This window comes from Candidozyma haemuli (assembly GCF_002926055.2).
Source record: "Candidozyma haemuli strain B11899 chromosome Unknown D_2014730914, whole genome shotgun sequence".
Lineage (NCBI taxonomy): Eukaryota > Fungi > Ascomycota > Pichiomycetes > Serinales > Metschnikowiaceae > Candidozyma > Candidozyma haemuli.
The window spans coordinates 1,029,501-1,043,599 of NW_020289911.1; the positions used below are offsets into that span (position 1 = coordinate 1,029,501).

The 14,099-nt window shown below is 44.7% G+C and overlaps 8 protein-coding genes across 8 annotated transcripts; 5 read left to right on the forward strand and 3 right to left on the reverse strand. All coding sequences in view use genetic code 12, as the record gives it.

Annotated features, from left to right (window-relative positions):
* Positions 1–86: 86 nt before the first annotated feature.
* MCD1 (kleisin alpha) lies at positions 87–1,604 on the reverse strand (the record flags this gene model as incomplete). Its single annotated transcript, XM_025486558.1, has 1 exon — positions 87–1,604. One exon carries the CDS (start codon positions 1,602–1,604, stop codon positions 87–89), a length of 1,518 nt encoding a protein of 505 aa, XP_025344108.1.
* Positions 1,605–2,658: 1,054 nt separating this feature from the next.
* CTA26 (Cta26p) lies at positions 2,659–3,480 on the forward strand (the record flags this gene model as incomplete). The annotated part of the gene is made up of 1 exon (XM_025486559.1): positions 2,659–3,480. The coding sequence occupies one exon, from the start codon at positions 2,659–2,661 to the stop codon at positions 3,478–3,480; it is 822 nt and encodes a 273-aa protein (XP_025344109.1).
* A 548-nt stretch (positions 3,481–4,028) lies between these two features.
* On the forward strand, positions 4,029–4,511 carry ATP16 (F1F0 ATP synthase subunit delta; the record flags this gene model as incomplete). The annotated part of the gene is made up of 1 exon (XM_025486560.1): positions 4,029–4,511. One exon carries the CDS (start codon positions 4,029–4,031, stop codon positions 4,509–4,511), a length of 483 nt encoding a protein of 160 aa, XP_025344110.1.
* A 487-nt stretch (positions 4,512–4,998) lies between these two features.
* CXQ85_002900 (mitochondrial 54S ribosomal protein mL59) lies at positions 4,999–5,475 on the forward strand (the record flags this gene model as incomplete). Its single annotated transcript, XM_025486561.1, has 1 exon — positions 4,999–5,475. One exon carries the CDS (start codon positions 4,999–5,001, stop codon positions 5,473–5,475), a length of 477 nt encoding a protein of 158 aa, XP_025344111.1.
* Positions 5,476–5,565: 90 nt separating this feature from the next.
* Positions 5,566–5,913, reverse strand: CXQ85_002901 (mRNA splicing protein; the record flags this gene model as incomplete). Its single annotated transcript, XM_025486562.1, has 1 exon — positions 5,566–5,913. The coding sequence occupies one exon, from the start codon at positions 5,911–5,913 to the stop codon at positions 5,566–5,568; it is 348 nt and encodes a 115-aa protein (XP_025344112.1).
* A 151-nt stretch (positions 5,914–6,064) lies between these two features.
* Positions 6,065–7,045, forward strand: CXQ85_002902 (uncharacterized protein; the record flags this gene model as incomplete). Its single annotated transcript, XM_025486563.1, has 1 exon — positions 6,065–7,045. The coding sequence occupies one exon, from the start codon at positions 6,065–6,067 to the stop codon at positions 7,043–7,045; it is 981 nt and encodes a 326-aa protein (XP_025344113.1).
* Positions 7,046–7,786: 741 nt separating this feature from the next.
* On the forward strand, positions 7,787–10,840 carry CXQ85_002903 (uncharacterized protein; the record flags this gene model as incomplete). The annotated part of the gene is made up of 1 exon (XM_025486564.1): positions 7,787–10,840. One exon carries the CDS (start codon positions 7,787–7,789, stop codon positions 10,838–10,840), a length of 3,054 nt encoding a protein of 1,017 aa, XP_025344114.1.
* A 42-nt stretch (positions 10,841–10,882) lies between these two features.
* On the reverse strand, positions 10,883–12,598 carry MAL2 (oligo-1,6-glucosidase IMA1; the record flags this gene model as incomplete). The annotated part of the gene is made up of 1 exon (XM_025486565.1): positions 10,883–12,598. One exon carries the CDS (start codon positions 12,596–12,598, stop codon positions 10,883–10,885), a length of 1,716 nt encoding a protein of 571 aa, XP_025344115.1.
* Positions 12,599–14,099: the final 1,501 nt, after the last annotated feature.

Here is a 14,099-nt window from a genome sequence, read left to right on the forward strand (position 1 = left end):
GATGTTGTGGCTCAACAAAATACGAATCGAAACGTCGATTGTGGAGTTATGCAATATTTGGATTCTATTAACTTAGGTACATAATGTTACAAGAATTTGGCAGCAAGATTGTCAAGCGGCCTGATAGTAATCTTTTCGCCAATGTCTGTTGGCTCGGTCTTCTTTTGCTCAAGAGTTATGCAATTTTGTGTAGCAAGTACAAGCGTCTCGAAGAAGCATTTGGTGGCTTCCCTTCTTTTGCTTATCTCAATTGTAGTGTCTGTTTTGCTGACCATTCCGAGGGGAAGGTCTTCAGCATCTTTAAACTCTAGATCCTTCTTCATGAGATCGTCAAGAGATGCTGTTGGCTGGTCTAAGAAAGTGTTCCTAAGATGTTGGGCCACTTGTGTTGTCGTCTTAACATTGCTGAGACTTCCATCTTCCAAAGCGTCAGCTTGGTCATTTGAGCCCTCATTGTCAGATTCAAGACTTGGTAAAGATAAATCAAAGTCTAAGTCGTAATCATCCTCATATTGGGCATCCCTTTGGCGCTGCTCCTCAGCGGAAAGCTGGTTAGCATGCTGTGTCAATTCGTCATCAAGATTCCAGATCTTTCTACGCTTAGCAACACTTGGTTCCGCAAGTTCCTTGATGAGTTGCAACTTTTGTGACTGTGTCAAGTTAATGGTCAAATGTTCGTCCGTAAAACGTCCAAATGTCTGAAGACGTTGAATACTTCTCAAGACTTCAACTGGAAGTCCACGCTCGAGGTCCTCGGCAGAATCGACAACCAATTTTCTTTTGGTGGTTCTAACAAGACCATCCTCACCGACACCAACGAGCCTGCGTCTCTGTCTGTTCTCTGTTTGTTCAGCACTTTGTTGTTCAGTTTGCAACTCTGAAATGGTTTCCAAAGGCTCACCAAGGTCAAAACCCAATGGCTGCTCTTGGCCCTCTGCGGTCTTAGAGCCTATGTCAAGCAACGATTGTTCAGCATCTGGCAATGCAACTTGAGCGTCTCTGCCCTGTTCGATCGAAGTGTCTACATCCATACTCAAATCAAAATCAAAGTCAAAGTCCTCGTTTTCTTCGACGCCACGACCAACTTCAATGGACCTGTCAAGGTCAACGTTATCTGTTGCACCATCTCCACTGCTCATCTGGTCAAGAAGTCTCTCTGTAGGGTGATCGTCCAAATCCAAGTCGTCCTGGTACAAAAGATTCAAATCAGTGACCTGATCTTGAAGCATGATTCTGTTGATATTAGAAAGAGTTGTCTGTTGTGGAGGCAAGTTGACAAAGGCTGCACTGGTACCTAACGTAGCTCCACTAGCAAACTTAAACGAGTTCTTCAACTTGTACAACACCTCATTCACGTCATCTAGAAGATACTTTGTCTTTCTAGAGTAGATTTTAACAATTCCCAAAAGCAAATGTCCTGAAAGTCTCAACGTAATGGGTTGTGCATTGTCTTTGGAAGATGATTGTATGGGTTGATTGGAGATGTATTCCGAAGAACTGACAAGGTTTGTTTTAAGCAATTGCTGCTTTGAAAGTTTTTTATCATAATTGGACGCCAACCAGACTTGAGCCAAAGGGCCCTGGCGGGTAAGTAAGTCAGTCATGGAGGAAGAACTAGGAGTTGAAGAAGTATGTTTTGATGAGCGGATACGCGTATATGGTAATAGACCATGCAGGTCAGGCAGAGAAGGGACCCAGCAGGGTTCATAAAACGCAGATGTTTTGAAAGAAAGTGAAGTATTCTTAGGTTTTTAGGAGAATTAGAAGAATTCATATATGTATAGATTTCTTCGAGAGCACGATTTTTCTTGTCCTGGCGTGTTTTGGTGGTGGTTCTTATGAGATGCGGTGAGTGCCTTGTATAAGGTGAACGCTTCAGAGAGTCAGCAGCACTACACTATTATTTCGAACCATAACTAATACTAACTAGATATGTTGCACGTTCCTTACCTTCCAATGCTTCAGTGGCTATCGAAGTTTACCGAGGACAACTGAGAGTCGTTCAAGACTAGGATCGATGGGTACACTTAGCGCACTCGTGCTTCTTTTTGCACCCAATATAAAGAGACATAATACAGCCGTTATGAATTTTTCAAACTTTCCAATGTAGTCTTTGGCCCTTCTATATATCCTTAATATCTACAAACTGTGTTTTTCCACGCTTCTCTTACAGTATACTTGACCCTTTCTCATTGCTACCGGCTTATAGTACACCCAGAGTCTACCCCATCAACCTAACTCCACTGACAATAATTTTACTCAAAAGTCTATGCCTCTTCCCTATTTCAAGCCAAATTAACCTCAATCCACCCAAGGCAATCTATCATTCATCGACCTCCTTCTCCTCCTTCTCCCCCTCCATCATTGCTGCTCTGCCATAGTTAACACAATGGCTGCGAAAAGCCATCCACACAACACAACCCAGTCTCCACCACAAAGACACGAGACCACTAAAAATTTAACATTTCTATAAATTCGCCCTTCTTTAATCGTCTCAGGAAATCCCAAATGCCTCCCCGTCACTCTTCCCATTCTGGCTTGGAACTTCCACAAACGGCCATTGTGGCTACTGCCTTCACCACTTTCGCACCCATGTGCCAGATCTGCCATTCTCAGTAAAAGAAGCTTCAGTTGTGCTTTCCACCTCAACTAAGCGTCATGAACCTCGAGGCTAGATTGACAGGCACGCTTAACGATGTGCTTCGAACGTCTGGCTACATTTTCGAAATCATCAACAACAACAAGAGACAGAGTAATCTCATTACAGGTCCCAATAACCAGCTAATACCGCCTCCGATCACGGCACAGCTAGCAGCCAGCATTGCCCAGTTTGACCTGATTTTGGACGATACAGTCAGCAAGTTTAACGATGCTCGATGGTGTGTGGAGCAGATTGTGGAGAATAAGCAGAAACAGGAGGAGCTTCGGCTTCAGGAAGAGATAGAGAGAAAGAAGCGTCTTGAGGAGCAGAAGAGACGAGAGGAAGAAGAGGCTAGGCGTAAGGAAGAAGAGGAAGCTAAGCGCAAGGAGGAAGAAGAACGCAAGAAGAAGGAAGCCCAGGAACAAGAAGAGAAGGCTAGGCAAGAGAAAGAACGTCTTGAGAAGGAGAGACAGGAGAACGAACGAAAGGAACGGGAAAGACAAGAACGTGAGGAGCAAGAAAGACAAGAAAAGGAACGCAGAGATAACTTGGGCGTCATGGATCCAGGTTTCGATTTCGATATGGATCTTGATAAGAATGCTCCTGGTATTCCTAACCCATCTGACATTCTCTCTTCAATCAGCTACAAGGGCCCTGGTGGCGACAAGGCTGATAACAAGAACGAAATTGATCTTGGTTTGAATAGTATTCTCGGAGAGGGCCAAGGTTTTGATGATTTGAACATGGACCTTCTCGGACAAGACTTTGACGGTTCTGCGATGAACCAGGACGAGGATTTCGATGTGGATAACTTCTTGAACCAGTTCGGCAACGACTAAACTTACTTGATTGCTTCAGCTGCCATATTGCATTACGTCTTGTTGTTCATTTTGGATTCCTCGCTAATGCTCCATTGTACTATACGGTCTGGGAACGAGCCCTTCAACAATTCCTCAGCAACCACACTCCTTCGATTACTTTCCTTCCAAGAGATTCTCAGACCACCTAATTTAGCTGTTTTCGTGCATCCCCTAGCAGCATACAGCCTGACATTCCAGCCCTGGCAGAATGGCTTTTCGCAGCCAAATGGCATACTGCGAAAGCGGAACTCTCCATGAATAACCATCCAAATGGACAAAACCAACTGTACAGAAAAACAAAATTTCACCTTTACATGAAAACACACGTCATCAATCTCTTTTTCAATTTTTATTCTCTGGAATTGTCCCTTCCACTATGCTGGTTCTTCCCTGTGAGCCCCATTGACCAATGAGAAGTACGTTCGCGGCCGTCGTGCACCCACCCAAACCCACTCTCGGTCCTAGCTTTTTCCAAACTCAAAACCTCATACTTAGCTGTTCAACGTCTAACACTACACAAACCAATCATGTTCAGACAATCCTTGCGCCAGGTTGCCAGACAATCTTCTAACGTCGTCAGAAGAACCTACGCCACTGAGGCTGCTGCCTCCGATGCCTTGAAGTTGTCCTTGGCTCTTCCACATCAGACCTTGTACTCCGAGTCTGAGGTCCAGCAGGTGAACTTGCCATCTGTCAACGGTGACTTGGGTATCTTGGCCAACCATATTCCAATTGTTGAGCAGTTGAGACCAGGCTTGTTGGAGATCATCTCCAAGGGTGGTGAGACCGAGCAGTACTTCGTTTCTGGTGGTATTGCCCTTGTCCAGCCAGGCAACAAGTTGACCATCTCTGCCATTGAGGCTTTCAAGCCAGAGCAGTTCGATGCCAACGAGATCAAGACTTTGATTGCTGATGCTCAGAAGAGAGCCGCTTCTTCTGACGAGGTTGTTGTCGCTGAGGCCAACATTGAGTTGGAGGTCCTCGAGGCTTTGCAGCACGTTGCCAAATAAGCACGTCAGTGTTGCACTAGCGTTGCATGATGGGAATTAGGGTCATGACTTAGATATTAAAACAAAAAGAAATGAAGATTACTGATGTAGTATGCCAGAGAGGTTCTCTGAGGTTGCTTCCTGATGCATAATGGAAGCAACAAAGGTTGATAAGGAAATGAACTGTCTTCCAGGTAGACGTTCAATGGCCCTCTACGAGTGCTTTTCTCTGCATGGCTTACTTCGTTGGCGTCTTGCTGTACTATCCAACGCGATAGCGTTTGGTCAATTGCGAGGCCACGAAACACAATAAACTCTTCAAATTCCTTCAACAGAATCTATCAATAGTTTTGAATCCTCCCCTTCTATCAAATTTTAATTTACTATCGGCTTTTGCCGATTTTTCATGGGAACCGTTTATGGCCTTCACTACTTCTAAAATCACGTGATCGCACTAGTAAATTTTTTCGTGGATGAAGCACTGGTTTGATCTCTTCAGCACACATTAATGAATAACATAACGGCAAAGGAGGCCTTCTCCAAGCTTCCTCAGAAACTCCATAACTTCTTCATTAAGTTCCCCCCTAGACCATTTGCTCAGTATGCTGAAAAGCCCTCCACAATCAAAGATCCCCAGATGAACCCGTTCTTGCCTAACAAGAACCCTGAAACTGGCCGCTGGCACGGAGCCAAGTACTCATTGAGAAGGTCGGCTGACTTGATCAAGATGGCTAAGAAGTTTGGCATCCAGGACCTCTTACCTCCTATCCCACACAAGAGATTCCACGAAGACAAGTACAACAATAAGAACTGGATGAGAGGTATCTTGAAACAGAAGGGCCAGAAATGGGAGAGAGACTTGCCTGAGAAACTTGAGGCTAGAAAGAAGGCTATCGCTGACATGGACAAGATTATTCTTGAAGCCAGACCAACGTATAGAAAGCGTATTGCAAAGAGACAAGAGAACAAGAAGACATGGTTCTAAGCGACCATCGGGGCATGTACATAGGAACGAGCTATTCGAAATTTAACCTGTAGATTTTCTTTTCTTCATTATTATATTTTATATTACAATTTAGAAGGCACGCTTGCCGCCTGCTCTTCTGAAGGGCTTCTTGGCAACCTGTTTGCCAGGACCAGCACCTGGTCCTTTCGTCTTGACAGCACTTTTCGAAAGCAAGCTCTCAATATTTAGATCGTCAGGTAGCAAAACTTGCCTTATCTGGTTTCCACGGATATTAATGAATGGCATAAGCTGTGGGTCCTGGTGAGGTTGTATAAGTTTGATGTTCTTCATGGATAAGTTCATAGTAGGCGAGCATGAAAGCACCTGGCCATTTATGGAGTTTCCGTTTTTCAATTCCACTGTAACCGGTTGGTTGGTTGCCAGCGGCAAGTTCATAAGAAACCGAACCAACTTCATAGTAGTGCTTTCTCTATGTTCTTTACAAGATGAAGCTAAAGTGATGTGAAAGTGTGCGTTTGTGCACCCGTGCACCAGCTAGATTACCCACCTATATTGGGTGCGAAACAGTAAAGTTGCAAACGTCATAATCTCCAGAGAATCAGGTATCATGGCTGGTTTGGGTGATCGTATAGCGGCAATTCCGCCTGTCACTCGGTTCTTATCGATATGCACCTTCCTTGTGTGTTTGTTATGTTCGTTGGAGCTTTTTGCAGTGGAGGATTTTGCCATTTCTTATACCCTAGTGCATGATCTCTTAAGCGAGGCATGGAACGTTCAAGGTGGCGCTTTGGCTAAAGTGAGAGCATGGAGTTTCGTCTTACTTCAGAGTTACCGTTTATTCACCTCCTTCTTCATTCCGTTGGGCTTTTTGCTTCGTAACGGGTTCATGTGCCTTGCAGAGATGTACTTCTTGTACAACTTCTCTCAGCACTTGGAGGCAAAGCTGGGCAAGTTTAGGGGCAATTTCCCTGACTATGTGTGGTTTATCTTAGTGTGTGGTTTTTTCATCAATGTGCTTTCTTTGATCTTCCAGAAGATGGGCTTGGTGCTGTTTTCTTGCCACCACTCCATGCTTAATGGGTGCATTACTTATCTCTGGCTGAGATCATATAAGGATTTGCAAATCCAGTATCAGGGCTTATTCTTGCTTAAAGCATACTATGTGCCTATGATGTCGTTGATGGCACATATGGTGTCGGGTCGTGAAGCGTTCCTCTGTGAGATGATTGGTATCATTGCCGGATACTTGTACCAAAGCATCCAGAGTGATACCTTACCTTTCTATAACCTTGTTCCTGGCATTTATGGTCCATTTGATCCATCTTACAAGAAGGGCCGTAAAGTCGGCTTTGAGAAGGCTGCCGAAGAAAGCAGCTTTCCCGATGCTATTTTTGACTTGGGGTATCTTAAAGCCCCTAAATGGCTCTACAGATTAATTGGGTATCCATACGATACCAGCCAGCGTCTTACAGCTTTCAAAAAGGAAACGAGGCGTGTTGGAGCCGTTCCAGGTAGAACAGAAGAGAGCTACGCATCCACCACAGGGTTTAATGCGTTCCAGGGACGTGGGCACCGCCTTGGATCATAGTTTCTGCGATAGATAAAAAGACAAGATATAATGTTATAAATGAGAAGTTCGAATGACGAAATGTAGAGAATGTGCATGAGTAGATATATATAAAGTTAGATAAGTGTGGAGAATGTATATATAGATCGCTTTCAAAGACAAGGCTTTGCAAAGTATGCACCTATACCAAATCTTAACCATTGGATTGGCCAGGCACTACATTCCTCATCAAAGTGACCTAGCCTCGTGGCTTAAGGGTCTTTGCATGGATTCGCAGAGCAACTGTCACAGATGTGGAGTAGCGGTTGCAAAATATCCAGCATCATCTATTAACTCCCCGTGGTACCCTCCAATATCCAGAAAAATAGATAAAATTTAAACCCTCTAGAGTTCTCAATCCCTCAAACCTCCCCTCATCGCTTTTTTACCTTTTCTTGGATATTCTGTTACACCTATTCTTCCTCTCCTCTTCTACAACCCATACACTGCAAGATAAGCGCATAGAAGCCACACCGAAGATCACCAACGCCAAACCTTAACGAGCCGAAAAACGTGAATCGCCAAAAAGCAAGAAGTCACAATTCATCCAGATCACTCCTTTTTCTCCCTCCAATTAGTCTTCCCGTCCCCTCCATTGCCTTCCCAGTCTACCCGGTGCTTCCAGCTTTTCGCACCCAATTAAAACTGCATCTTTCTAGAGCTGCCCCTCCATAACGTCATTTCTCCAGCCTACTCCAATTCTTCTGTAATCCTCCACCTTTGATGTCTGAAAGGACCTCAAGAACACCGCTGAGAACCAGAAGGCAAGGAAGTCACGATGGCCAGGAACGGCCCGTGGCAACTGCTTCCACAAGCACGCTTTCGTTGCCTTCTCCACTGCTCAAGGCTAGAGGGAAGCTTAAGAAGACCAAGTCAAGACCACACATTAGACGTGGACAGCTGAACCCAAACCACCAGAAGTTGGTGTTTTCTGTTGACGATGATATTCACGATGAGATTGATGATGATGACGAGGAAATTTCGCCCCAGGATAAGAAGTACCTTGAGGGTTACCATGATGCTATCAAGAAGTTGTACTCGCGTAAGAAGTCATTGGACGAGGATAGTCCTGAGATGGCTGTTACTATTCCAAGACACGGTAGTGCGTCGCTGCTGGCGGCTGCTACGCCAGTGGTAGCCACGGTTACTTCGCATGATGGCCATGAAGTTGCCCTGGCCGAAGCCCTCGACGAGGAAGACGCTCCTGAGGAGCTTTTGGAGGAGGATGATAATGATGCTGCTTCCCAGAATTCCTCTTCTTCTTCTCAAACTATGGAATCGTTAAACTTAAAGGATAGACAGGATGCTATCAACTCTACACACCCGTTCGGTATCAAGATCTGGAAACCTTCCATTTATAAGAAGAACCGTTCTGTGGCTGCTCGTGCCGACGAGGATATCCACGACTTCGACCCAAAGAAACCTACAGGCAAGATCCATTGGGGCGTCCACGTCTCCAATTTCCTTTGGAGTCTCACCTTCGGTGTATTCTTATTCTTGCTTTGTCTTTTCGGAGCACTTATGGTTTTCGTTCTTTCTGGTTTTGCTTGGGATAAGAAATCTCGTCCTTATGTTAGATGTTTCATCAAGTTGGGTAGGTATTGGCTTTTTCCTTTTGGAAAGTTCGTGTTGCTTAACAAGGATAAGAACTACTTGGAAGAGGATGAACTTGACGGCCGCTCGATTTCCGAATTCCACAAATGGCGTCTTCAGGAAGAGGGTCGTCTTTTCTTTGCTCCTCCAAGAAGAATGACTGGTACTGGTACAGAAGCCAAGCCTTTACTTAAAGATCACAAGGGTAGACCATGGACCGCTGCTTACTCATCGTTGGGTGACGGTGCAACTTCCAGTGACGCTCAGAACCAGGGCCTGAGCCAGAATGCTGATAACAATGCTGAAGAAGCTGCTATTGATGATGAGGATTACAATGACGATGTTTGTGAGACCGACTCTGGAGACTCGGAGCCAACCGATATCAAGAAACGTCTTTTCGGTAGAGGCGCTTGGTCCTCTGGCAGATTCGTCTTTTATGTGTTCTTCTACTGTATCATGCAGCCAATTCTTTATTTGATCTCCCTTTTATCGTGGATTTTCGTCTTCACTATTCCAATTGCAAACCTCACCCTTATCATGTGTGACCACTTGAGAAGAAGACCTTTGGCATTGCATTATGAAAAGGAAAAGGAGTACTACAAAAAGCTCAATGATCCTAAGACAAAGAAGCATTTCAGCCATCAGTCCATTATTCTTTGTACATACAGATCTTGTGGTTTGCATTATTACAAGTACACCATCGATGGTACTAACATTTTCTTCATCAACTTGTTGGCCGTTGTCGTGTTCGTCATTTTGGATTTCTACATCCTTAATAAAACTTTGGGTTGGAACAAGTGGTATACGGATTCATCCTTCTTGTTTGGAATGTGTTTGTTCTCCATTGTTCCCTTGGCATACTTCATTGGACAAGCCGTCGCTTCCATTTCAGCACAATCTTCTATGGGAGTTGGTGCTGTCATTAACGCCTTTTTCTCCACGGTGGTTGAGATTTTCTTGTACTGTGTGGCGTTGAACCAACTGAAGGGTAAGTTAGTTGAAGGTTCAATGATTGGATCGATTTTGGCCGGTGTTTTGCTCTTGCCTGGTTTATCCATGTGTGGTGGTGCTATCAAAAGAAAGACTCAAAGATATAACCCCAGATCAGCAGGTGTGTCGTCTACCATGCTTCTTTATGCGATGCTTACCATGTTTACCCCGTCGCTTTTCTACCAGTTGTATGGCTCTTATGAGATCAAGTGCAAGAAATGTGACTATCCAGAATTCGAGGATCTTCCAGACGACTGCACTAAATGCCGTTTTATTCAACCTACATTCACCCTTGACAGGCTTTACTACGAAGCTCTTCGTCCATTTTCGGTTTTGGTTGCCTGTGCCTTGTTCCTTGCATACATCTGTGGTTTGTTCTTCACTTTAAGAACACACGCTTCCCTTATTTGGGCGACGAACTCCCACGAACCCCACACTGGTAGAAAGGATGAAGATCACTTCAGGTCACCTAGCGTTATCAGCTTGGAGAATACCAGCAAGGGACGCCCTACCGGCGAGGCACCACCTTCAACTGCTAGAACCGGCGAAGGTGCCGCTCCTGATTTGAATCAAAGAGTTAAATTTTCTAAAGATCCGCAACCTACCAAGGAAGAGCACCATGATGAAGGCGGTGGCGGTCACGATGCACCAAATTGGTCAAGAAACAAATCTACTATTATCTTGCTCGGAGCCACATTGCTCTACGCCATTATTGCTGAGATTTTGGTGGATACCGTGGATGAGGTGCTTGAGAGTTATCCTATCAATCCAAAGTTCTTGGGTCTCACAGTGTTTGCATTAGTTCCAAACACCACCGAATTCGTGAACGCCATATCGTTCGCTGTTGGTGGTAATGTTGCTTTATCGATGGAGATTGGTAGTGCTTATGCTTTGCAGGTCGTGTTGATTCAGATTCCAAGTTTGGTCATTTACTCTATTATGAAACAGTTCACAAGCGTGGATATGATCTTTTCCTTGATTTTCCCCAGGTGGGATATCATGGCAACACTCATTTCCATCTATCTATTCACATACGTCTACGCAGAGGGTAAGTCAAACTATTTCAAGGGCGTTATCTTGTGCTTGATCTATGGTGTCGTTCTTGTTGCATTTTATCTTGACGACGTGATTGCTGAGCTAGATGATGGCTACAAAGGCAGCCCGTCGCCTGGAGCGCTTGGCTTCGGTTTTTAGAAGCTCATTTATCACATCAGTATAAACATATATCTAAACCGGTTAGGATGTCTCGTCGACGATGTATACTCTAGCTTCATAGGGTGACAAGACGTCAGTGTCGGCGGAATCAACATTAGAGAGAATAAGCGAAAGCTCTCCATCGACCAACTTCTCAAACTTCACTTCTTCTGCAGTGAAGTTCAATACCACATAGGCGGTGTCCTTATTTTGTGTCTTTGTATAAGTGAAAGTCTTTTCGTTCTCAATATCCAAGACATTGAGATTACCGTAGATCAAAAGATCCTTGTGCTCCTTTCTCACTTTCAAAGCCTTCTTCCAGAAGTTGAACAATGAGGAGTCGTCGTTGACTTGGGAAGCCACATTGATCTCCTTGTAGTTGTCGTTCACTCTCATCCATGGCTTACCAGTGGAAAAGCCAGCATACTCGGAATCATCCCATTGGACCGGTGTTCTAGCGTTGTCTCTACCCAACAAGTTGATGTTGTCAAGAAGCTTTGCCAAGGCCTCCTTGTCGTCTGGGTGAGCCTTTTTGAACTGGTTGTAGTAGTTGATGGAGTTGATGTCCAAGTATTCGTCAATAGACCAAGATCTTGGAACGTTAGTCATACCAATCTCTTGACCCTGGTAGATGAAAAGGGTACCAGTCAAGGTAGCTTGCAAAGCGGCCAACATCTTACCTGACTTGAATCTGAATTTTGCAGAATCGTCACCAAAACGAGTGATGGATCTTGGTTGGTCGTGGTTCTCGGTGAAGACAGTAGACCAGGCGTCAGTGCCCTCGAGGAAGGAGCTCATGTTGATAACAGACTGCTTGAAATCTCTAAGAGTGAAGCCATCGTAGCGGAATCTATCCTCAGGCTTGCAGCCAGTCTCCACAACATCAAACAAGAACATCATGTTCATTTCCTTTTCCTTGGCGCTGACATATTTGAGAGCATCCTCACGAGTAGAGTGTCCGACCTCACCAACAGTCATGGCATCGTATTTGGAGGTAACCTTGGAGAACATCTCCTTGTGGAACTCGTGAATTCTAGGACCGGACTGGTGGTGAACCTTACATGGCTGGTAGTCCGAGTCTGGGAAGATAATAGGAGCATCTGGGAAGGTCTGAACCTTGGAGTACATACCAGCAGTGTCAATTCTGAAACCGTCAATGCCCTTCTTGAACCAGAAGGAAAGAGCAGAGTCGTAGATAGCGTTTCTGGTTTCCTCGTTCTCCCAGTTCAAGTCTGGCTGAGACTCAGCGAAAAGGTGCAAGTAGTATTCGTCAGTCAACTCATCATATTTCCAAGCAGATCCAGAGAAGTAAGAACCCCAGTTGTTTGGTGGGTGTCTCTTACCGTTCTCATCGATCTTAGGAGGCTTCCAGATGTACCAGTCACGCTTAGGGTTGGTCTTTGAAGATCTGGATTCCTCGAACCATTTGTGCTGGTCAGAAGTGTGGTTGATAACCAAGTCAAGCACCAATCTCATTCCACGGGAGTGGACCTCCGAGATCAACTTATCCATGTCCTCCAAAGTACCATACTTAGGATACACGTTCTCGTAGTCAGAGATATCGTATCCCATATCATCCTGGGGAGAGTCAAACATAGGCGACAACCAAATGATGTCAACGCCCAAAGTCTTCACATAGTCCAACTTAGAAATGATACCTGGAATATCACCCACACCATCTCCATTGGAGTCCTTGTATGAGGCAGGCCAGATCTGGTAAATGGAAGCTTCTTTCCACCAAGTGTAATCAACAGTCATTATGAAATCAGAAAAAAATCGATAAAGAACAGAAACCTCGTCGATTTCCTCGACTTATATACTCTGCATGGGTGGGGGCGGGGCTGTTTCTGTCCCGCTATGGTCTCAAGAATATACCCCAGAATTCGCGAGATGTTCCCCCAAAGAAACCACAAATCTTTGCGAGATATTGCGTTGTTCCGGGCGGGGGAGCCAAGCCTGATAGTAACCGAAGGGCTTAAAACATTTTTGAGAAGTTTTTCCGAAAGTAAAGCATTCCTTTAGTTTAGCGCCTCATGCGATGCATGGTGGAAGTGGGGGTTCCTTTCTTGTCTTGTTTTGTCTCAAACACGGCGAAAAGATAGATTTGAGAAGCATGGTGGTTGGGAAAGGTACAATGGTCTGAATGACGTCAGGTGGTGGGGAGGGTTTCCAGGGATGGAGTTCTTTGGTATGTAAAAATTTCAGGTTGATTTATTGAAAACCTGATTTTTGGTGGAGGGTTGTTGGTTTATGGTTTTTTTGATGGGTGCAAAGATCGCCTTGATTTCGTAAATGAAAAGCTGGAACGCCGCAGAAATGCGTTTTTCGCAACCACATCAGACGACGACAAAGTAGTGGAGTAGAGTATTGTAAGGGAGGAGTAAGGGATAAGGGAGGAGAAAGAAAGCAATGGTTTGGGATAACAGTGCATTTTTTGGGTGGAGATGGAGGAGGGATTTGTATGGTGGTGGTGTTTCTGTATTGACTACTGGCTGCTCAGTGGTCTGGAGGTACTGAGAAGACCGGTTATTGGTATGTTGAAGAGTGGAAATTATGGTGAAAATACAACTTGGAAGGACCATCGAATTCAAATGCATGATTTTAAAAAGAGGAAGAAGGAGAAAGAGAGAAAGAAAGGAAGAAACGTAATTAAAGGCTTCTCATGGTGCTGGTAGTACAGTCCAATAGACATGTTCATCCTACCAATCTCCCATGGTTGGTATATCAAAAAGCTTATTTTCTTTAGCACCCAAAATACCACCTCATTCACATTTCTCTCAAGGACTCATTAACCACTTCTGCCATAGCCGACTCATCGTCTGAGCCTCAGCTCTGTTATATGGGAGGTGCGAACTGTCAAAGTGGTGATAATGCGGTTAAGTCGTCATTTGTACTAAAAAGATCATTATCTATCCGACTCAGCCCTCATAATAAATCCTCTCCATAGCATAGTACCACTCAAACAAGATCATCTTACAGAGATGGCCACAATTGGGGGGTGCTGGCTATGAGCGTGCCCTGTGTTACGCACAGTAGGCTTATATTCCCTCAATCGCACCCTAACATAACTCGGAGTTGCTTGGGTATTTTTCAGCACGCGCTCGCCACCTCCAACAAAATTTTATACTTGATCGTCAAAAAACAGAGTTAAGCTCCACCCATCTTCACATCAAGGGCCCATCCTCCTACTACCTGGTTGCTCCATCCATCTCGCTCCGGCATTCCATTCAGAACAGCTTTCCGTGTGCTTAATATCCTA